The sequence below is a fragment of the Adiantum capillus-veneris genome, chromosome 26 (assembly GCF_014529385.1).
Source record: "Adiantum capillus-veneris isolate H3 chromosome 26, ASM1452938v2, whole genome shotgun sequence".
Classification (NCBI taxonomy): domain Eukaryota; kingdom Viridiplantae; phylum Streptophyta; class Polypodiopsida; order Polypodiales; family Pteridaceae; genus Adiantum; species Adiantum capillus-veneris.
The window spans coordinates 18280982-18304052 of record NC_140956.1 but is presented as its reverse complement, the minus strand read 5'-3'; the positions used below and the strand labels follow the sequence as shown (position 1 = coordinate 18304052).

At 40.7% G+C, this 23071-nt stretch overlaps 1 protein-coding gene across 5 annotated transcripts in view; it reads left to right on the top strand.

Moving 5' to 3' along the window:
• Nucleotides 1-18843: 18843 nt before the first annotated feature.
• LOC147423077 (BRCA1-A complex subunit BRE-like protein) overlaps nucleotides 18844-23071 on the top strand; it is a 59750-nt gene continuing 55522 nt past the window's right edge. For 4 of the 5 annotated variants that reach the window (XR_015186612.1, XR_015186613.1, XR_015186611.1 and 1 more), the window contains exons 1-3: nucleotides 18844-18999; nucleotides 19077-19164; nucleotides 19254-19443. Coding sequence is in view for 1 of the 5 variants with exons in the window: in XM_086501753.1 (XP_086357879.1) it covers nucleotides 18907-18999; nucleotides 19077-19164; nucleotides 19254-19443 (371 nt within the window). In the remaining 4 variants the exon portion in view is untranslated. Of the gene's footprint in view, nucleotides 19000-19076; nucleotides 19165-19253; nucleotides 19444-23071 lie in introns of those variants that run through there. The other variant, XR_015186614.1, reaches the window with a different exon arrangement.

Here is a 23071-nt window from a genome sequence, read left to right as displayed (position 1 = left end):
AGCATTGTAAGTACCATGATGCCATAAAGTAACTCAAATTAAAAAGCTTCATATATATCCCAAAAACACTTTCATTTGATAGTAAGGGTATCAAATTCAGCTAAGTTATTTAAGCAAAAACTACATTACACAAGCTCACTTGGGCTTACAAAATCATCATCTCTCAGCTTGTATGCCAAATGAGAAGAGAACACACTAATTGACAACATCTTAGTTTTACCAAAGTTAAAAAGCATATGTGCCCCAATGATCAGTCAAAAAGTACCACCCTCTTTTTTATGTTGGTAGACTGATATAAAATCGTTACCAACCAGAATGTAGGTTTCTCCAAGGTAAGCAGTAATTAGTTCTCGATGAATAAAGAACAATCACTTTTGGGGCTAGTTTTACCCTATATATCATTCCCTTAAATGTAAGTGCCAAGGGTGTATTGTATTACCCCATCTTTCTTCAAAAGAAACAATCATAGGTAGTGTAGTGCATATGGAAGACATCTATCAGAATCATTACAGTAGCCAGCAAACAATGCGCGAAAGTTGTTGTCCTACCACTGGTTTTATCAATAAACAGTTAACGCAGAGGTGTTTACTCCATCAAACCAAGAAGTAGTACATTTTATTAAAAAAATCCCATAACTTACTAATATGGTAATCAAATCCGAGATAGCCATAATATAAAACTTCCTAATATGGTAATCAAATCCGAGATAGCCAATTAAATAAGCCTCAGCACAACCTGCCACAAGTCCGAGGAAACACCATGCATACCTCTTTTGTACAGAGTAACACCATTAATCCAAATCTTTCTATTGTGGTTATCAATCACTCTTATGAGTAGTATGTAATCAAGGCAAGAACCCCACCCTTCCCAAGTTAAGCCAGGCAGTACCCCCCCTTTTTTTTAAGTGAGGATTTTTTCTAAGTAAACCAATCGATAACATACCCTATGCAGTGGAATGCTTATACAAGGCTTTCAAAGAAATGCTTAATCAGTCAAAGTTCCTAGATTATTTCAATCTTGAGCAATGTAAAGAAACCTTCACAGTATGTTATCAAGATTCTATCAACAGAAAAAACACCGACCTGAGACAGTAGTTCAACCACCTCCATGACTGCACAGTATGTGTTCAAAGCCCTTACACCTCTCTTTCAGAAACATACGCAAAGAGAAATACACCACTGACTAATAAATGAGGGCCAAAGCACCCTCATCTTTTATAGGGTTTGTTTCTGTGATCATGCCCAAGGCGGTAGAAAGCCCCACGATCATAGTACTTAGTATGTGAAGGTTTCCAAGAAGCAGCTATAGCTACAACTCACCGCAAGCAAGCAAGGGGGATGTTGGGGGGATATACACCACACACACACACACTCATTTTGGGATTCATTCTCACTTGGTAAAAGTTGAGGAACTCCACCTCCTTCTCCAAGCTTGTGAGAAGTGAGAGCCTACACCAACACTCTTGGCTATGGAATTCAAATCCAACCAAGAGCCATGCTTCAATGCTTAAGCTTGCCATCTTCTCCATCTTCATTACTATGCTATTATGTATGCTAGCAAGAAGAGTGATGATAAGTGAGAACTATTTCTTTCTTCTATGGAATGTTTCTTCTTCCTCTTCCCTATCCTCATTCCCCGCTAGCTCTCTCCACCTTCGAAGGTGTTTGAGGCCTTGGGACTGAGGCTTGGGATAGTTAATGCTTTCTACAAAGTTTATGCTATGCTTGTGATGCATGAAGCTTTCCATCTTCATTGCATCACCTAGGTCACAAGGAACACTAAGATTGTATTTTATCAAGTCTCTCTTGATGGGAGAAACTATAATACAGATGCCTATTGGAGGGGACCACTCCGTATGAATCCGGTCCTCAACTATTGTCATGTTCTCTAAACTCTCTCTCTTGCAAAAGTATTGTTCATGCGAAGTTAACTAAGTAGCATGTTTATGTTGCTACCATCAATCAAGTTCACCCGCTATGCTCCAAAGTAATCTCACAAAAGTACTTCACCTAATTTCCTAATTCCGCTACTCTCAAAGTTCATATGCCATTTCCATTACACTATTGTACAACAAATTTTAAGTTAAATGTTCAAGTTATGGCCATTCAAAAAAATGCAAAAATTGGTGGGACCGTGGTCACATGCCCATTCTCATTTATGTAGAGAGTATATTCCAAAAGCATCTTTGACCCTAAAGGGCCTTTTGAGGTTCATATTTTCCCTAATGCGGAGAGGACAAACCAAGGAAGTCAGGGTGGTCATTGTAATAAAAAATCATGACCATTCAAAAAGAAAAGACAGTCCCAAAATCCCAAAAAAAAAGAGAATTATACTAAAGTGCAAAAGAAAAATTGTTGCTTTAGCTGCAATGAGGTAGGACACAGCAAGGTCAAATGCCCAAATTTACTCAAAGCTAGCACTAGTGGCAATAAACCCAAGAGAGATGGTAAATCCTTTAAGCAGTTTCATACAATGCAACGACTTCCTCTCGGTTTCAAAGAGTTCAAGGAGGTGACTATGTGCCACTCTGATGAGCAGTATGCTTATTCATTGACATTGGCTATGTGACAGCCTAGCGTAAGTCATTATGACATGGTGTGCATGTATGGCACCATATCTGGTCATAGAGTCAATGTTTTCATAGATGATGGATAACTTCTTAAACCAATCATCGGCTGAGAAGTTAAGGTTGATCGAGACCCTGAGCGATCATGAGCATATTGTTGGGTTAGCCAACGATTATGATAAGACAATATAGAATACCATAGTCTTTAGATATTCTCTAGCCATTGAGGATGACAAAGCTTCACTTGACTTTTAGGTCATGCACTTGGCTAGAGAAAATGTGTACCTAGGTAGGGACTGGCTATATGGCATGGGCCCTAGTCTATTTAGGAGTTATTTGCATAACACACTACAATTTGAGTATGGTGGTAGGTTCATCACCCTACAGGATGACCATAATGTCCCCTCGTAACCCTCTCATTGTGTCCATGGAGCTACAAAGAGCAGTCCACATAGGCCAGATAGTAGAGGTATTTTCTTATTACTCTCTTTTAAATTGTGTTGTTACAAATGAAAATAATAAAAATGTTTCGGTAATTGAAACTTTAAGTAATGTTTGCATAGAAAGAACAATAAAAAAGAGGGCCTTGGACGAGATCCACTATTTGAGAACCTTGTTTGTCATGAATGCGATTCTGTGTTTTTTTTTTTTTTATCCAAGGCAAAAGAGACACTTAAGAAAAAGGATGTAGATGCTTTAATGAATTTATTAGAGGAGTTTCATGATGTATTTGTTGGTGATTTATTGTATGGATTATCGCCATCTCAAAAAGTAGATCATGGCATTGATGTTATGCCAAGTTCAAACCTATAAGTGAACTTACTTATAGATTAAGCCACTTTGAGGCAGAAGAAGTGGAAAAAGAGTTAACGGAAGACTTGAACAAAGGCTTTATTAGGCTTAGTTGTGGGCATCACTTATTCTTTTGGTAAAGAAAGAGGATCGATCTACGCAGATGTGCATAGATTATAGGGCCCTTAATCACATAATGATTAAGAACAAGTATCTGATCTCGCGTATGGATGAGTTATTTGATCAACTCTTTGGGTCAAAGCATTTTTCAAAGATAGACCTGAGATCTAGTTATCCTCATTATGTTAGAATTAGACTAGAAGATGCTGAGAAGACAACATTTACGGCCCGTTTTGGGCATTTTAAATTTTTGGTTATTCCATTTGGGCTAACCAATACACCAATAACATTTATGACATTGATGGGGAGCATTTTTCATATATACTCAGACAAATTCATAGTAGTTTTCGCAGATGATATACTAGTTTATAGTATATCTCAAAAAGAGCACTTACAACATTTATGAGTAGTGTTTGAGTTATTGAGAAAACATAAACTATTTGCGAAGGAAAGAAAATGTGATTTCTTAAGATTGAGATTAATTATCTTGGTCACATTACATCCGCAGAGGGAATGCAGATGGAACTAGAGAAAGTGGAAGCTATTCTCAGGAGGCCAGTGCCAAGAAATATTGAAAAACTAGAGCTTTTTCTTGGTATGTTGAGGTTTTACTGACAACATGTGAAGGACTACACAAAGATTACAGTCCCATTAACAGACGAGGTCAAAAAGTAAAAGTATAAGTTTGGGGAGGAGCCCAACAAAAAATCTTTGAAAAGCTGAAGGTGGCTATAGCAGTAACACCTATATTGACTATAATGGATTTGAATGAGTCATTTTTCATGGAGACAAATGCAAGTAATGAGGCTATTGGAGCCAAACGTATACAAATAGAATGCCCCATTGCATTTGAAAGTAAAAATTTATATCATGCCCTGCGTGACTACTCGACCTATGAGCGAGAGTTACTAGCTATAGTACGTGCAATTAAAAAGTGGAGACACTATTTTATATGGTGCCACTTTTGAGGTCTGGATGGACCATGAAAGTTTAAAATGGCTTTAAAGTCAGAATGAATTGAAGGGAAGAAAAGCTCGATGGGCGGAGATCCTACAGAAGTTTGACCTTTAAGTACGTTATCAAAGAGGTAAATATGATGCAGTGTTGGATGGACTTAGTTGCATGCTACAAATTAATGAATTAAGCTTCACATTATTCAAGAACAATGTCTTGGAGTCACTATGTGGTTTATGTGAGCATGATCCATCTTTTATAGAGGTTTGGCGTGTTGTGCACGATTGCACCATCTCACAAATGTGACCACTTTTATTGTGGGCACGTAATACTAATCTGGAGAGACTAGTCATAGGTGCAACAAGTAGGGAAGCAAGAGTTAGATCAAAGAGACTAATTGAGACTTCCAGGTAGTTCAGAACTGGAGAGATTTGATGTAGATCCTTCATCACCTTTGACAGCTACTACGGCTTGAAGGGGTGGTGATAAACTTTATCGGGGGAAGAAGTATGCTAACTACTCCATTGACGAAAGGTACTTAATCTACAAGGATAAAGTGTGTGTACCAACTATCAACAACTTTTGAGCATGCATTTTTAAAGAAAGTCACAGTAGTCCAAGTGCAGGTCATCCTAGAATTCAAATGACCTATGCACTAGTTGAAAGACAATTTTATTGGCCTAGCCTATTAAAGGATGCCCAAACTTATGCAATAAGTCTTAGGTCGATAAACATGAGCATCTCAAGGTTGGGGGACTAGTCCATCCTTTAGAGAAAGCATTTCCATGGACTTCATTACCAATTTACCCAAGACTAGTCGAGGGAATGACTTAGTGTGGGTGGTAGTGGACATGTTAACCAAAATGGAAAAGTTTATTGCCATGAAGAAAATGGTTAAAATGGCAGAGGTAGAAAAACTCTTTACTAAACATCTCTACAAGCTATATGGCATGCCCATAGATATAGTTTCAAATAGAGATAGGAAGTTCAATAGTCATTTTTGGAGGGACGTCTTCAAAAAGCTGGTGGATACTACTCTTAAGCATGAGTATAGTGGATCATCTATAGTCTGATGGTCAAATCAAAAGAGTTAACCAAATCCTAGAGGACATGTTGCATTCTTATGTAAATAAAAGGCAGTCTAATTTGGAAGAGTATTTACCCATTTTGGAATTTTCTTACAATAGTTTCAAATATTCAACAAGTCGATTTACATCATTCATATTGATGTATGGTTTCCAGTGAAAATCTCCTATGGTTGTAAGCTTAGAGAAGGAGAATATTCAATATGTCAAGGGTTTCCTTGAAGATATGAATGATATACAGAAGGCGTCAAAATAAAGCACCAATAGTGCACAAGATCGTACTAAAGCATATGATGATAAAGGAGGAAGAAAAGTTACCTTTGTAGAAGGTGATTTTTTATTCCTAAAGGTTCCTATGAAGTTAGAGACCATGAAAATGGAAAATTGTGACAAACTCTCTCATGGATATTATGGTCTCTTTAAAGTTCTTAACATTAGTAAGATAAAGAAGTCAGTTCATGGGTTGGAGAATGTAGTTTCTTTAGATATTTTGGTTGATTTGATAGAGACATCAAAGATAACGCACGAACCCAAAAGGATCTCAGGATATCAAGATAGACAAACCAGTCCATAAGGTGTACCAGGAGGTACTAATTAAGTGGATAGACTTATTAGAAGTTAGACAAGGAAGCAAAAACTTGGGAACGTCGTAGTGAGATTGCCAAAAGATTTCCCCATTGTATTTTTGAGGATGAAAATTCTTTAGAAGTGGGGATAATGTCATGTAGCCTATAATGGCGGTCATGACTAGGTCGACTGCCTTTTGGCCATAGAGCCGAGAAGGCAGGGTTTAGGGGGACACCACATGGTTGTAGTGCCTGGGTGGTCCGGACTAATGTAGAAGACATGCCACACATATAAAGTGTGTGTGGGGATGAGCCAAAGTCCTCATTCTCTCAAGGCTAGGTGGAGAGTTTTCGACCTTACCCTCTTGGGTAGAGTGCCTATAGCGGCATTAGCATATTCTAAAGGTGTACAAGAAGCTATTTGCACAACAATAACTCGATGAAAGGATAGATTTCACATACACGAACACAATAGGGTGCTAGTTGAACGAGAGGAGGATGCAGTTATACCCTTCCAATGAATATGCAGCAAGCATACACACAGAAAAAGAAGCTAAATCATTACCCGGACAAAAAGGGGGTGGAATATCAAACTGGTTATTACCAAATGATTAAGAAATAGAAGAATGGAATTTGGGTTCAGAGTCGAATTTTAAGGTAATAAAGATCAATAAGCATTTAAAATCAGAGATCAAAGAGAAAGCCATGCAACTAGTTTAGAAATATCAAGATATCTTTGCTTGGGAACATACATATCTGAAAGGTGTCGGCCCAGAGTTGTGCTAGCATTGTACACCATTGAAACCAAATGCATGATTAGTACAAATCTAGAGGTACAGAATGAATCCATATTATGCAAAAAAAGGTTAAGGAAGAAATTGATAGCCTACTAAAGATAGGGTTCGTCACCCACTGAAGTGGCAAGCAGTGATGTTATTTCCCATTGTGGTAGTTTCAAAGAAGAATGGAAAATGTAGGGTATGTTTTGATTACAAAAAACTTAATGCTCAGACAATTAAAACACCATTTCCATTACCCTTCACATACATGATGTCAGATTAGATGGTTGGACATGAAATGTACAATTTTATGGATGGGTACAATGGGTATAATCAATTCAAGGTAACACCAAAAGATTGAGGAAAAACAACATTCATTACTGAATGGGGAGATTTCATGTATGTGGTTGTGCCAATCAGTCTATGTAATGTAAGAATGGGTGCTCTACCCTAAACGCCACAATGTGAGCTCGGCTATGGAGGGTGAAGCCTCAAGTTCACCATGGTGTCTTATTAAAGGTTAGAGTAATTATAATTAGGGCTAGTTTAGTGCTTAGAGAAAAAGTATTAGCTAAAGCATAGTCATAATGATAGTAAACTAAAATTGCAATTATTCATTAGAAAAGAGCCTCTCAAATAGGCTCAGTGCTGTGCAATCATTGTCTGGAGAGGTTTGCACCCTCTTGCTATTGGACCATGTCATCATCCATCTTTTTCCTAGGTGGCTAAAAGGCTTGCCCATAAGTTGCCACATGTTGGGCTTGCCAAACTTGGGGATTTACAAATACTTCATGTTTTTTTGGGTTCATATGTTTATGTCATGGTGTACTCATAGGCTTACATGTTTCATCTATCTGATACATCATGGCAGTTCTCACTGGATTTAACACTTCACGATTCTCAATTGGATACATCATGGCAATTCTCAACGGATTCAACAACCATGGTTCAATGTCCCAGGATACATCTAGCGGTTCTCTACTGGATTCATCGTTACGGTTCAAAAGTCGGACTTAGTATGTCTATTAGTGACCTAGGGCTTTTTATATCATTCATGTCATGGGTTTTAATTCATAAGTGAAGGTCTGTCGATGTGGTCCCCTTCATTGTTGATCTTTGTCTTGATCTTCATGTCGTTGTCATCTTCTTCTTTCATTGGTACCAAATTTCAAGGATGCACCTTTCTTGGCTAATGGTAAAGAGCACACATATGTTACATTTTGTGTGCTTGTGTGTGCACGCGTTAGGAAGGTCTTACCGTATTTGGCAATGTCTAGTCACGTGCTCATTGTGCTTTTGTACATAAAATTGCATACATTTCAACAACAATGCACATAAACATACATTGTGTGGTTTTACTTGTGTGATGATGTGTAGGATTTTGATAGAAAATAGTGTTCACACTTGTACAATGTCATTCAATGTCACAGAAAAAACTACTATCTAGAATCAAAGCAAATGGTTGAAAGGCTTTGTGCTCAACCAATGTGAAGCCCTTATTGGTTTGTGAATTCCCTTTGGTTGGTGTGAAAGCACTCTTACCGGGAGAATACGCCTTGGAGTTCTTTGTATGGGGATGATGTCTTATGAACAAAACCAACCAAATGCCATTGATTGCATGGGCCAATGGACATTGAAGCACGAGCCAAGTAGCTTATGAGTGGTGAATGGAGAAGACAAGTCGTAGATGAAGCAAGGCTGCAGGTGATGATTCTCTTACATCCCAAGGTGATTGCTTAGCCGTAGGCAAAACAACTCTAGCAGAAACATATCTGCTAGAACCTGCAACATCTTCAATAGAGCCTATATCCACATAAGGTAGACGTACAACAATGCCCTGCACAATGTATTAAACACCCTTTGACACAAGAACATATGTCATCATGTAAGCCCACATTGGGTAGTTATCCCCATGCATTTTTCCTCATCTCATCAAACATCTTGAAAAAATTTGTTTTGTTGTCATCCATGGTGAGTGTCTACACCCGATGTGAAAACTGCTTTGAAAGAGGAGAAACAAAGTAGGACTAACACCTGCTATATAAAACAACCCAAAGAGGATTGTAAGGGACCCGTTTTGCAAAAAAAATCACTGACAAAAATTCTACACAAAAGGATGAAATTGCTTGTGCACTACTGCCTATAATGGAAATGGAGGCGAAAATGAGCTTGAATGAAAAATTTGAGTCCTAAGTGTTAGTTGACTTCCTACACTTTCCAAAGATTATAAAAATTTAAGGAAACAGTATTAGGAGTACATGACCTGCTATGATACCAATTGTAGGAATTATAGTTGTAGGGATGCACGCATAGCTTGGAGAAGCTGAAGAAGCTCAACAAAGAGTCTATTGCTTAGTGCACAAATAGAAGGATAAAATAGTCCTAGAGTGATGGATGTATGCACAAAGCATGGGCAAAAAACCTCCTAGTGAGGGAAAAAGTGCCCTGGTGGTCCTAAGTGTGTTCATACTTAGGACCATGTACAAAGCATGGGCAGAAAATCTCCTAGTGAGGGAAAAAGTGCCCAGATGGTCCTAAGTGTGTTCACACACATCACTACTGCATATATGGTAAAAAATACCTTGCTCTACCCTGCATCACAGTCGCATCATGGAACAATTTCAATCCTTTGCTAATTTCTCCAAACATAGCATAGCCTTTGGAAAGCAAGAGTATCAAGAAATCATCATTGATTCCTTGATTTGCTTCAATTACACAAGATCACGACATGCATTGTGAGAGACCGTTTTCAGAATAGAAAAGCTCAGCAATAACATTTTACACATTCATTTGCATCCATCTGGATACAAGACCTCATTGATCCAAAGAAAACCATAGACATTATTTGAAACAGTAAGCTCATGAAGAAAACTGTGTGTATCCATCTAGAGAGAAGACCTTACTCCGCATCAAAAGAAAACAACTTAGAGCATCTAGGTCTTTCTTATGTTTTGTATGTGTGGCTACAACCTTGTTGCTCAAGTGTCTTGCTTTGCATTCATGTCTCCAACTTGTTGTGCATGAAGGGCGCAATAAACTGGGAGTAAAATTAGCTCTAGAACATTCTCCTATACAATGCAAACTTTATCTCTCAGAGCTACCAAAATTAGACACGTCTATGGGGCCAAAGGGGCAAAAACCTCGAAAAGATGGGCTTGAAAATCACTTCACGTGACCAGCTTGTGGACAAAAACATGGACGACACTTTGCCTAAGAAGCCACAGACAAAGTTAGTACCAGTAAATAAGGTGGGTGACAATTGTGAAGGAGAAGAAGGAAACACCACCTTACTACTTGAGTACAAAGGAGTAAATACGGTTGTTATATTAGATAGTGGGGTAGGAATTGCCATTGCAACCAAAGAGATATGGAAAAAATGTGAAAAACCTGCTCTTACAAAAACTTGAATGAAACTGCAATTAGCGGATGGATACGTGGAAGACCAATAGGAATATTAGAACAAATCATTGTATCCTCGTGTGGCATAGAGTACGAACACACATTTGCCATACTGGATTTTGACAAGAGCATCAACTTTTATATCATATTGGGCAAACCATTCATGCGTTAGCTCAAAATGGTACAAGACTAGGGCTATGACTATATCTACTTGAGACACAAAGAGGTCACTACAAAAATTAGTGTTAAAGATCATAGTTATAGAGATGTAGAGCGAACCCCTAGAGAGGAATTAAACTCCACAACTGACCAAGAAGGAGAAATACCTGCTTGGCTGCAAAACAAAGCTCACCATTGGACATGTGGAGCTTCTGAGGGTGGCAGTTTGAAAAACGAAGATTGCATTCATGATAGGTCAATACAAGACAAGGCATATGTACCAGAGCCATCCCCAGAGGAGTTATTTGAACCCTTTGGATGGGATCAAATACTGGACACTCTTTATGTGTGTGTGAATGAGGTGACCCTGACTACATTTTGCGATGAAGATGGGTATGATATAACTCCCTTATTTACAATAAGGTGTTGAAAGAAGCTAATGAAGTTTGTGAGTGTGAAAGTAGAAAATGTGAGACAGATAGCTACATCATGGAGCATGGTTCCAAGGTGCAAACAAAGGAAGCAGAGCAACCACGAGAATATGTCATCATTGACATACCTGAAGAATCGACAAAAGCTATTTCAAAGAAGTCGACTCCACAAAAAGCACAAATGAAAGCAGATGAAGGAGAAAGGTTTCCAACTTCAACGGAAAATCTTCAACAAATTCAAGATCAAGACACGAAAAAGAATAAGGAACAAGATTGACTATCTCCTACGACAATCAAATTCAGCATATGCGGAGAAACAGGACTCAAAATTACATGTTCAGTTGTGATAGATCCAGAAGCAACAAAGAATCTAATGACATATGGAACTTGGATCATGATGGGAAATCCACCAATCACAGAGCTAGAGGAGATCGTGTACACAAGTTCAAAAATGCCGATTCCTAGCTTCGAAGTGGCAGAAGCTGTACTCCAGTTGAGTACCAGGGAGTATAAAGATACTTTCCACATAATTGACTCCCATCACATCAAAGAGAGTCTGGTTCTGACAGAAAGCTGGAGGAGCATCTTCTTTCGACAACAATCAAAAGCTTCAACAACAAAAATTGTAAGAGTTCATGAAGCTTCTCAAATCCATGCGGAGAAAGAATTGCCGACCATCGCGAAAAAGGGTAAAGCAAAAGTAAATGCTGAAGAAGATCAACCTCGCAAGACAAATTTACCTTCAACGAGCCTCCATCAAACCTCCCATGAAGCCTCTACATCAAGAGCCAAACCATCAACAACGCAATGGAAACCGAAACAAAAAGTCTATCAACCAAAGTTTCCATCACATGAAGCATCCAGAAGAAGCCACAGAATGTCAACCAAGTGTTGGTATCCAAAGAACACATCAAAGTCAAAGACCCAGTTTGGATACATGAAGCACAAGTTCAACATGAACAACAAAAGGTGACAAGGTGGGTAGCATCAAATGGGTCAATCATTGCTCAAGGCTACTTCCAAGGAAATGCTAAATTTTGGGCCAAAAAGCCTAAAGTAACAGCCTGGTTCTACTCACCTCGAGAAAGAAGTTCTACAAAGAGCAAACCGAGCTATCAACGGAAGACAAACAACTCAAATAGGAGAAAAAAAAACCACAAAAGGCAAAAGAAAAGACCTTCCAAGCAAGAAATGTGACAAGTTTGGGCTCCAAAGTCAAACTTCAATGAAGCTACCTAACACAAACAGGTGAAGCAGCGGCAAATTCCAGTCAAGCTACTCGAAGCACAAGGACTTTATGAAGGTAACACTCAAATATGGTTACCAAAAGTTGAAGCTCAATCTGGAACAACCAAGAGAAATCAAGAAGCACAAGGCTCCACCCAAAGGCACACAATCAATAGGAAGAGCCAACAGCCAGTCACCACTGATAGTGCTAAGAACTCTAGATGGATACCTTGTCTTCAGCTACAAAAGCAAGGCTCTTACAACGGAAATTATCAGGTTTGGATACGGAATCCTAGTAGCCCTAGGTATAAAGGTCAATAACTTTAATGTGAAAGGAGGCTTATCTTTAGAGAAGAGGAAGGGAGATCTGAAAACATACGCTCAAGCTACAAGCTGCTCCAAACTTGTAATCATCGCACCTAATGATTTGGTAATCCGTTTTTGATTGGGAAACTTGCATTGTGTTCCTCTCTCTTTGCTCTTTCAATTAAGTGTAAGCATTGTTAGTTTTGTTGTGGTTTGCAATTATGCGTCTGTGAGCTATAATTGCAGATTTGAGTGCTTAAAACACTGTTTTTAGTCATTTTGACTATAGAGAGTGTTCTTAGACCATAGGGCGACCTTTCTGGACTGATCTGTTGCAGTTTTTAGGACCTTTTACATGATGGATTGTGAATTTGGTACCTTGTCGGATTGAGACCAGACTTGGTAGGATTGTGCCCCTAGGTGTCCTAGACCTCCTCCTAAAGTTTCATTGCATTTCGAGTACGTTTGAGTGCCGAAATGGTGTGATGACCTAGAGTTGTGAGAAAGGACATAGGCAGATTTCCCTGATCATTGAGTGTTGGTTTGCTTGTAGAGTTGTCATGTTTGCTTGTTTAGGTTCACTTCTTGAGATTGACGATCTCAAAGAATCTATGTACCCCATCCGAGTCACTTTCCTGAGTATTGACATTATGTTAGTACCAAAAAGCTATGCTGCAGACGTCCATCGCGACGACCCGCTAACATTAGCGTCGTTGTCGAGGATATGATCCTTAGATTGTGAGTGACCTAGTGCGTATTTAGAGCATTGATTTGTCTCTTCATTCCATTTACACCTTAGCAGTGAAGCAACTAAACACGAGGTTTAGTGCTTGGTAGAGTCTAGAAGTTGAGGACTTGCTAGATCTATTCTTGAGAAGTAAAAAGGGTTGTAAGTGAGATAGCCAAAAGCATTTCATTCTCCGATTTTTTAATGCTTTCAGAATGCTGTACCGTTTTCCATTTTGAATTTATTTTGTACCATTTTGTTTGTTTTTCTTTCATGTTTCATTTTAGTACTTGAGAGTAGGGTAAGTAGGAACTACCACCATCAAAGGGAGAAAATGGTGAAAACCATATTTTGGCAAAAATGGCCATAACTCTGAAATTTTGAGAATTTGATGGTAAAGACCTCAAAAGTAATCCAAATTCAAAAATTTGTGGATCAAGGGCATCAGCAGACTCTCTAGAATCAATCTGAGAAGTTTGACTAGATTCTTTGGAGGAACATGGATCGCGATCCATGTAATCCCAAAAACCATTTTTGGTGAAAAGTGACCAGTTACAGTGTACATCATTGGGAAACTGCTCTGATCAAGTTTGCTTGAAAGAAAAACTCAAAAATCACTTCAGAATTGGATGTTAGGGCAAAAACAACAAAATAGGGATTCAGACACAAAATTGGGCAAACCTTGAGATTTTGGGATCCAAATTCAAAAAAGGGTAAGATTTGGCTTCTACAAGGCATAGAGAACCACCAGAACAAAAATCATGAAAAAATGATGCCAAACATGGATCGCGATCCATGTACCTTTTTTACATTTGGGGCTAATATTTGACAAGTACATTCCTTATAACTAGTGGAACAACTTTGCCAAAAGGGACCATGTCAAAAATTTAAAAAAAGTTGGTCAAAATAGCCAAACATAGAAACTAGTCAGAAACCGTAGGACATACAGAAAAACTTGCTTTTGAATGACAAAAACTAATCCAAATCCAAAAATTTTGATACCATAGCATCTAGTAAACACGTTGATCCTGATGGTACCAAGAAATGTCATTTTGGCTTCCAAACATGGATCACGATCCATGTATCTCATGAAAAAAAATAAAAAAAAATTTGGCTGAGATTTGAGCAATAGGTAGCTGAGACATAGAAAAACACTTTTTCCAAAAGAACCAAATGCAAAAAAGTTGTAAAAAGTGGTCAAAAGAGCCAAAAACTGAACATTGTTAAAATTGTCACAGCAGACAATTTTGGTAGGGCAAAACTGATCCAAATTCAAAAAGATTTGTGGAGCAAGCTACAAACATCACAAGCTATCAACATACCAAAAATTCAGATTCAAAAGTGGTGGAACATGGATCGCGGTCCATGTACCCCTAAGAAATTTTTGGACAGAAACTTTTCTAACTGACTTGGAGCAAACACTGCAGGTCTCCATATGCTTATCAAGAGCATCTTTTATCTCCAAAATCAACAACAAAGCTCCATCAAACAATCGCAAGTCAAAGAATGGCCTACAACAACAAGCAATGACAAATTCCGCAAGAGAGTCATCAACAACAATCAAAAAAAGCTCACACAGTGCATCAACATTGGTGACCTATTGTGCAAACAACTCAAATTACAGTCGACATGGAAAGCATACCCATCATAAAGTCACGCCACAAAGAGGATTGGTTCTATTAACTCAAAACTATTAAAATCCTTCTTCATGGTGGCCAAGATTGGCAACAAAGAGAAGACTGCGCAATGAGAAGAAAAGTTGTCTCGATAATCAAAGATTAAGTCACATATCAACAACATGCCAGATATGAGTCACTCAAGGAAGGGGGGAGCGTCATCAATGAAAACACACTTTCCAAGCTGAAGACCAACCTTCAAGACAAAGCTGGCTGAAGACCGACCTTCAAGACAAAGCTAAAGACAACCCTATGACAAGATTCCACAAAGGTCATGTCAAGGGACAACACGAATTAGGAAGGGGAGAATGTTTGAGAACAGATCGAACGAGCATCCCCAACTGGCCGGACACATAGCCGAACACCTCATTTGTAGTCAATTATTTTGCCAAGCTAGTGTAGTGATACTCTATGTAAATCCTAATTCTAGAGTAGCAGGTCAATTCCTTGAGTTGTAATGCTGTAGTGATATTTGTAAAGGTCCGTGTGAGCCGGCCACTGGCCATTTAGAATGCCCTAGGTATAAAGGTCAATAACCTTAATGTGAAAAGGAGGCTTATCTTTGGAAGGAGAACGGAGCTCTGAAAACGTACCCTCAAGCTACGAGCTGCTCCAAACTTGTAATCATCGCAGCTAATGATTTGATAATCCGTTTTCGATTCAGAAACTTGCATTGTGTTCCACTCTTTTGCTCTTTAATTCAAGTGTAAGCATTGTCAGTTTTGTTGAGGTTTGCGACTACGCGTATGTGAGCTGTAAATGCAGATTTGAGTGCTTAAATCATTGTTTATAATCGTTTTGACCATAGGAGAGTGTTCTTAGACCATAGGATGACATTTTTGGCATGATCTGTTGAAATTTTTAGGATTTCATGATGGATCGTGATTTTGGTACCTTGTCGGATTGCGACCAGCCTTGCTAGGATAGTGCCTCTAGGTGTCCTAGACCTCCTCGTAAAGTTTCATTGCATTTCGAGTCCGTTCGAGTGCCAAAATGGTGTGATGACCTACATTTGTGAGAAAGGACATAAGCAGATTTCCCTGATCATTGAGTGTTGGTTTGCTTGTTGGGTTGGTGTGTTTGCTTGTTAAGGTTCACTTCTTGTTGGGTTGGTTCACTTGCTTGTTAAGGTTCACTTCTTAAGAATGACGATCTCAAAGAGTCTCTGTGCCCCATCCGAGTCACTTCCCTGAGTGTTGACATTATGTTAGTACCAAAAAGCTATGCTGCAGACGTCGGTCCTGGCAACCCGCTAATACTTGCCCCAAAAGGGTAAGGCCTTAGTGATGCCTCCCCTTTTTGCTAATGAAAAAGGAGAGGTTATTGTTTTAAAAAGGGACAATTTTGGTTCGAGGAGATAGGGATAGTCATTACAAAGACAAGGAAATATAATCATGGAAAGGAGACTCAAACGTGATATTACCAATTGTTACTAGGCTAGTTTTCATCACTTGTCTCGAGGTAAAGCGTGATGGAAAGCTCACACCCACAAACCGAGAGTGTGAAGGGAAAGAGAACATAGCTATGGCGTGCACTCAATCGCATGCCCTTTATGATGTAGAATAAAGAAGTATCAATTGCCTATACATGTGAAGAGCCAAGGATTTTGTTTTGCAGAAACAATTCTAGCCGCAAATTGATAAGTGTGTGTGGATTCTATATGTGCCTATTGTTTTCTTGTCAGGCAAAATGGGACAGGTACTAGTAAAAACTCCTCATACTGGCCCCACTTCAATGCGAACTTTTGCGGATTATCTTTCCAAGTAGTTTCAGGAATGAGACTGCAGGTACAATAGTGAGAGTAGATTTGTAGGATGGGTTGAAACAAGCGTCAGTGGTCTTACCGATGTATAGCAACAATAGATGGATAGGGAGCGAAGGACGTAAATGGAAGAGATGTAGTCTACCCATCCTTGCCAAGCCTTGCAAAACTACAATCACATGTGCAACACTCCCTCGCGCTCCACACTCGCTCACTCTGCAGCACTGGTACCAAAGTCCTTGCCAACAATCAATAGGTATAGTTCCAAAGTCCTCATTGCAACAACTCCAAGCTTCCAAGTGCTCAACAAATAGAGCCCTTTAGTGTGAAAATTGTAGTGAGTCCCTCCATTTATCTGTCCGTTATCCAACAAAGGAAGTTGTCACAAGTAACACTTGTGCGATTTCCCATGAGTGGCCATATAAGCTCCTCAGCAGTCTACCACCAAATCTCAAATGTGGATGATGTATGGACTCTCTCTCTCTCTCTCTCTCTCTCTCTCTCTCTCTCTCTCTCTCTCTCTCTCTCTCTCCAATGCATTTGCAGCGTACAATGCCTCACCCGCTCCTCCCATCCAGTATCTTCCCTACTTATAGGGTCGAGCCCTCGTGCATGTTCCCATTGGGCCCTGCCCGCCCGACTACCCTTGGCTTGACAAAGGTTGTGGCAAGCAATCTTCCTTCCGTGTTGGTTTTCCCTCAACCCAACTAAAATTTCCTTCTCATGGATTAGCTAAGCTTTTAGCTTATAAATGGGAAGACTTTCTATTTTCTCATGTATTGATAGCTTTGATTGTTGGCCCAACCCCCTTGCTTCGGTGTCTACGTTCATCACTGTGGTCACTGTCATCATATCGACTGTATCTGTCCTTGCGATCATCATACTCTTTGTGAGCCCTTTGATCACCATCCTTGCTGCTACAATCCCTTCTATAATCATCCAATCTGCCACGATCTCTTCATCTTTCATATCTTGTCTCTTGTTGATTATGTCTCCTCGCCACCCAATAGTGTTGCTTTGCTTTATTTTCTTACTTTCAATAACAATATTGCTATTTTTTACTCCTATTAAAAACTCTCCTCTCACGCGGAACGTTCAAATACACCCTCTGACATGGAATCCTCTTGTTGCAACATTCATAAGATTGCAAATGGGAGGACTTTGTCTCGGCTCCTATATTGATAGCTTTGATTGCTTGCCAAATGTAGGTTTCTATCAATCCGACCCCCCATGCTCTGGTCTCTACATTTATCATCCTCATCACTGTGAGATATTAATTGTATTTGTCCCTCCAATCATCATGCTCTTTGTGAGTCCTTCAATCACCATCCCTTCGCTAAGATCCCTTCTATATTCATCCTCTTTATCATGGTCTCTTCGTCTTTCATACCTTCTCTCATGTCGATCATGTTTATGTGACTAGCAGTGCTGCTTTGCTTTGTTTTCCTACTTTTAATAGTAGCGCTATCGTTTTCCGTTGCTATTAAAACTCTCATTGACGTGGAATGTTTGGGTGACACTGTTCAAAAAAATGGTCTTAGAAAATCATGCTAAAGAAGATAGCTTTGTTATTATCCTACAAGACAACAATCTCTCTCTCTTTCTCTCTCTCTCTCTCTCTCCCCCCCCCCCGCCCCCTCCTCAAGAGACGCCATTGTGAGACCTCTACTTGTTTTTGCTTAGCTCCATGTCAACATGGGAAGTAATGGAATTAGATAGCTCTCTTGAACACTGTATGCACGGGGTCTTAATAACCCCAGGATAGTGCGATTGATGGTGCCCAGAACTTTGATCCACATGGCACCTGCTTGTAATTTGAAGCCAAGACCTCTTGTTGGAAGCACAACACACTAGCCGCATGTTCGCATGGGATTCCTTGTCCCACAAGCCAATTCACTCCCTCGACAATAAAAAAAAACAACAAAAGTAAAACATGGACTCCATCCAATGACCTCTGTAGTTCTGGAAAACACTACATGCTGAGTTCTCCCCTCGTCTATAAATGCCACGGGATGGGAGTCGAGGGATCTACGAAGAGCGTGATCGGCGGAGCGAGGGGGCTTTGGGCCGTCGGATCAACGCAGCAGGGAGGGGACAGGGTTTTATAGTTATGGAGTCATGATGCTTGCAACCAAGCGCGATAGGTGGGTTGGATAGGGCGTGGGGAGGTCTAGGATTCGAGGCACAATCGCCATCGTGGGGAGTTCTTATTTTTTATGACATGGGGATGGGATCAACGGTGGATTAAACCTCCACCGTAGATCCTTCGACTTTGGGGCGTGGCATTTATGGGGCAGCTCTCGTGGCTTCATCACTTGTTTAAATAGAAGCTGGCTCAAGTAGACTCCGTGTACATCATGGAGGCCGCGACTCTTCTAAAGGACTTGTCTCCGTTGCACGCCACACAAACGCAGGTGCTTCTGAACGGGTCCGGATCGCTGCAGTTTCAGGTGCTTGTTTTTGTGTGGAGAGAGAGAGAGAGAGAGAGAGAGAGAGAGAGAGTCAGTCTTTCTGTTTTGGAAAATAGGTGGAGAATGTACGCAAAGGGTTACCAGGAGCCCGTTTTGCTGATCGGTACTCTGTTTTAGTACCCTGCTGCCTTGATTACGTAAAATGTGAGCTCTACAATCTCCATGAAATATGTGATCATAATTTTTTTTATCCAAATTAATTTTTTTTTCCCCTTGACCTTTTTGGTTATCAGGGGACATAGTCTTCAACATTGAGCACCCATTGCATGCTCCCGATATCATATTTTCACCCGAGGATGAGAAATTCCAAGCAGCATTGCTTGATGATGAGAATCTTGTCAATGCTCATGTTGTGTGGAGCAATTTGCAAGATTGGAATGTTAGAGACTCTTCAAAGCTGTTTACTTTGATTGCTGATCTAAGGTAAGAATTGCAGGATTATTTGTGCATTTGTGTGTTTTTTTAGAGAGAGAGAGAGAGAGAGAGAGAGAGAGAGAGAGAGAGAGAGAGAGAGAGAGAGAGAGAGAGAGAGCTCCATGCCTTGCTTTTCAAGCTCATTGTTAGAGGTTTTTTCCTAGGGGTGAGGCTTGGAAGCAATTATAATCGGATAATGAAGTAGCTACTAGATTTGGTCTCCCTCAACATTGGTGGATCCATATTGCCTTCCATGTGAATTTGCTCAAACCTTTTCATGGTGAACCTTTTAAAGAGCCTTACGATGAGTTTCCCTAGTAGGGCGTGACTCTGAAAAGAAAGATTGATGAGCCCAAGACCACTCTGCAAAGTGAGTAGCGTGATGACTGCCCAGGCCACCTTGGTATGCGTAGCCTGTCCATCCATGTTGGACCAAAGAAAGTTCTTGAAAAGCGGTTGAAGCCGGTCTTTACAGGAACTTGAATAGATTCAAAAGAAAGTGGTGTATCACATCGTCGCTAGGAGCACGTGGTTGACCACCACAATCCTTGAGGTGCACCGAGCTCTTATGTAAAACTTCTCAAATGCTCAAAGGGAGGGAAGCTATCTGCTGCTCAAGTTAAGTCTAGGCCCACTTGATGTACAAAGTGATGATGTGGCATCATGTCACAAAATGATGACGTGACAGTACTGCCCGAGACAGAGGAAAGCTGACGCGGCAGCAGAGCAGGCTGAACAGACAGGCCCGGGATTTGCGCTGACAGGCTGACGTGGCAAATAGTACGGATTTTCGCGTTATGCGGTGACAATTGATGGCGTGGCAGGCTGTACGGAATTCCGTAATTTGCGCTGGCTGTTTTTTAATGGCGGATTTTGGAACCAGATGCTTTTGGGACAATTTGCTTTTGAGTTTACTGCTTTTGGGGCATCCCTTGTAAGTTTATAGGAGCCCTTGGGGCCTCACTCCGCAGGGTCTGAAGCAGAGGTCCCTCGGGAGTTGTACTTTGCAGTGATTAACGATAAAGAAATATGAAGGGGCGCCAGACTTAGGGGCCAATACCTCTGGGTGTGGAACTCCGCCGGGCCATGTCGACTCTCTCTCTCTCTCTATTAAAGTTCAATGATTTTGAAGTTTCTGTTCGTGTGTTGCTATTGATTTCACGCTTGGAGTGCTGTCACAACCCAATGACGTGGCGTGCCCAATACACATACACACACACCCTCTCGGGCAAGGATAGGGGGGGTTGCCCCGTACATACACCCTTTTGTGGCATGGACAGCCCTGACGTGAGGAATTTTGTCAGCAGCTTCATTTTGCGCAAAAAGATGACGTGGCATGCTGTACGGCACCTTCCGCGATTGACGCTGGCTGATCGTACGAAAAAGCAGGACATTTGCGGCAGTTCTCTTTTTAGCTTGGTGCAGCTTTCGATATTGCTTTATTTTACGTAAAGTTTTGGCTGCGTGGATTCTACGCAAGGACTTAAAGGGAGAGAGAGAGAACTTTTAATTTGCTTTATTTTAAGGCTCAAGAGAGCTTGTGAGAGAAAAGTTAAAAGCTTTTGATTTTCAGCTTTTGGGCTCTGCTTTTGGCATCCCTTGTAACCTTTAAATAAACGGGCTGGCCTCTCACAACTCAGAGCATCTGGATGCAAAGTCTGAGTGTGAGCGCGCCTGCCCGTACTCTTGTACTCTGAACACAGATTAATACAAAAAGAAATACCGGAAGGGGCGCCAGTCTTTGGGGCCAATATCTCTAGGCATGGAACTCCACCGCTCCAGTGTCCAATAAATTGTGAACTGTGAACTGTTTTGAAGTGGTTATTTGGTGCTGTCGTGGTAGATTCTTGACTTGGAGTGTCCAAGTCTGTTATAGTGGTAACAGAGCACGGCCGATTTCTCTTCTACGGGAAATCCGATCCCAATTTTTTTCCGTGGCACCTATGGCTTTAGGTAAAGATCAGTCGACTCCCTCTGCATTCAGAGATGCGGGAAGGGATCACAACGAAGATTCTGGCAAGGAGTATGGCCCGCCTTGGCCTCCTCAAGCGGAGCGTCGAGAGATGGAGCGTCAACGATTGATCGGCGACGCAACAAAGATGATGCTTAATTTTGCCAAGGACCCAAAAATGGCAAAATATATGAGCAAGACCTCTTTGGAGGAGGTGCACACGCAGTGGCATAAAACCACAGAACCACTCCGAAAACCTGCTCTCAAGAAACCTCCTACTTCCAAGAAGTATACAGAGAAAGAATTAGAAGAGGTGGTTGATGCGCGAATTGCACAGGTTTTTAACGCGCAGAATAAAGCTAAAAAGCACGACAAAAAGCAGAAGAAAGGCGTTGACTTCCTGGGTTATTTGGGTCGTCAGTCTACTTGAAAAAGCAAGAAAGCAGAAGAAGCGTGTTCGATTTGAAGGAGTACCCAGTTCTTCTTCTTCTTCTCCTCCTTCTAACAGTTCTTCTAGCTCATCTGACTCGAGCGAAGAAGACCGAAAAGGCAAAAAGCGAAGCAAGAAAGAAGCAACGCTTCGGAAAGGGCAAGAAAAAGACAAAGAAGTCTAAATCTCGCCCCGTGAGTGACAGTTCTACAGAGGATGCGTCTACAGACGTTCATACTTGACGACAACAACTTTTATGCAAAGAAGAAGAATTTTTATAAAGCCAACCAATATGATTTTCTGGAAGAGAAAAGCAAAAAAGTCAGAGAGTTTAAGGAAGGTGGACAGTCAATTAAATTTGACACTTTCTCTGGTTATAGAGATGCTTCGAAGGCTTTGTCTTTTGTACAGTAGTTTGACATCGCTTTCGCGGGAGGGTGTTACTCAGAGCACTCAAGATTCGGAGAGCTGCCTCTTATTCGAAGGGGAATGCTCGAACTTGGTGGTCCAGGCTTCTTTTAAGCAAGACTGCGCTAGTGAAATGACTGAAATTCAAGAGGCTTTTTATTTCTTCTTGGCTGACTCGAGAGTATGAACGTGATATACGAACTGCTTGGAACCATCTTCGGATGACCAAGAAGAATACAGTGGACGCTTATTGCGAGAGATTCTGGAGCTCTTTTCCACCCGCCTTTTCATTTAAGAAGATCTCGTTCAAGGAACAGATTGAGCGGTTTACCTTGGGTCTACCTACAAAGATCTGAGATCACTGCTTGGAACAAAAGTAAACTTCTATTCAACAGATGAGTCATGTGAAACGGGGTTTTGCCATTCACTCTGGCAGTCTGACCTACCCCACCGATGAGATCATGACACAAGGAGCGGAATAGACTTCGACAAATGAAAGTAGAAAAAAAAAGAGCAACCCAGAAAAGAAAGATGCACGACCTAAGCTTACTCCTCAGGAGCGGGCTCGCTACATCAGGGAAGGGAAGTGCTTTGGATGCGGGGAAACTAGGACATATCTCCGTGAAGTGCTCATAAAGTGATGACGTGGCTGCCCGAAACCCTATTTTTGTTGAAACCCTAACTTTAAAATCAGAAACCCTAATTTTGTCCTAAACCCTAATTCTGTTGAAACCCTAATCCTAAAATCAGAAACCACCCTAACCCTAACCCTGATTTGTTGACATAGCGCGTTGACACGTGGCAGAGCTGTACGGATCCCCGCGTTTCACGGAAAAAAAGCAGCTAGG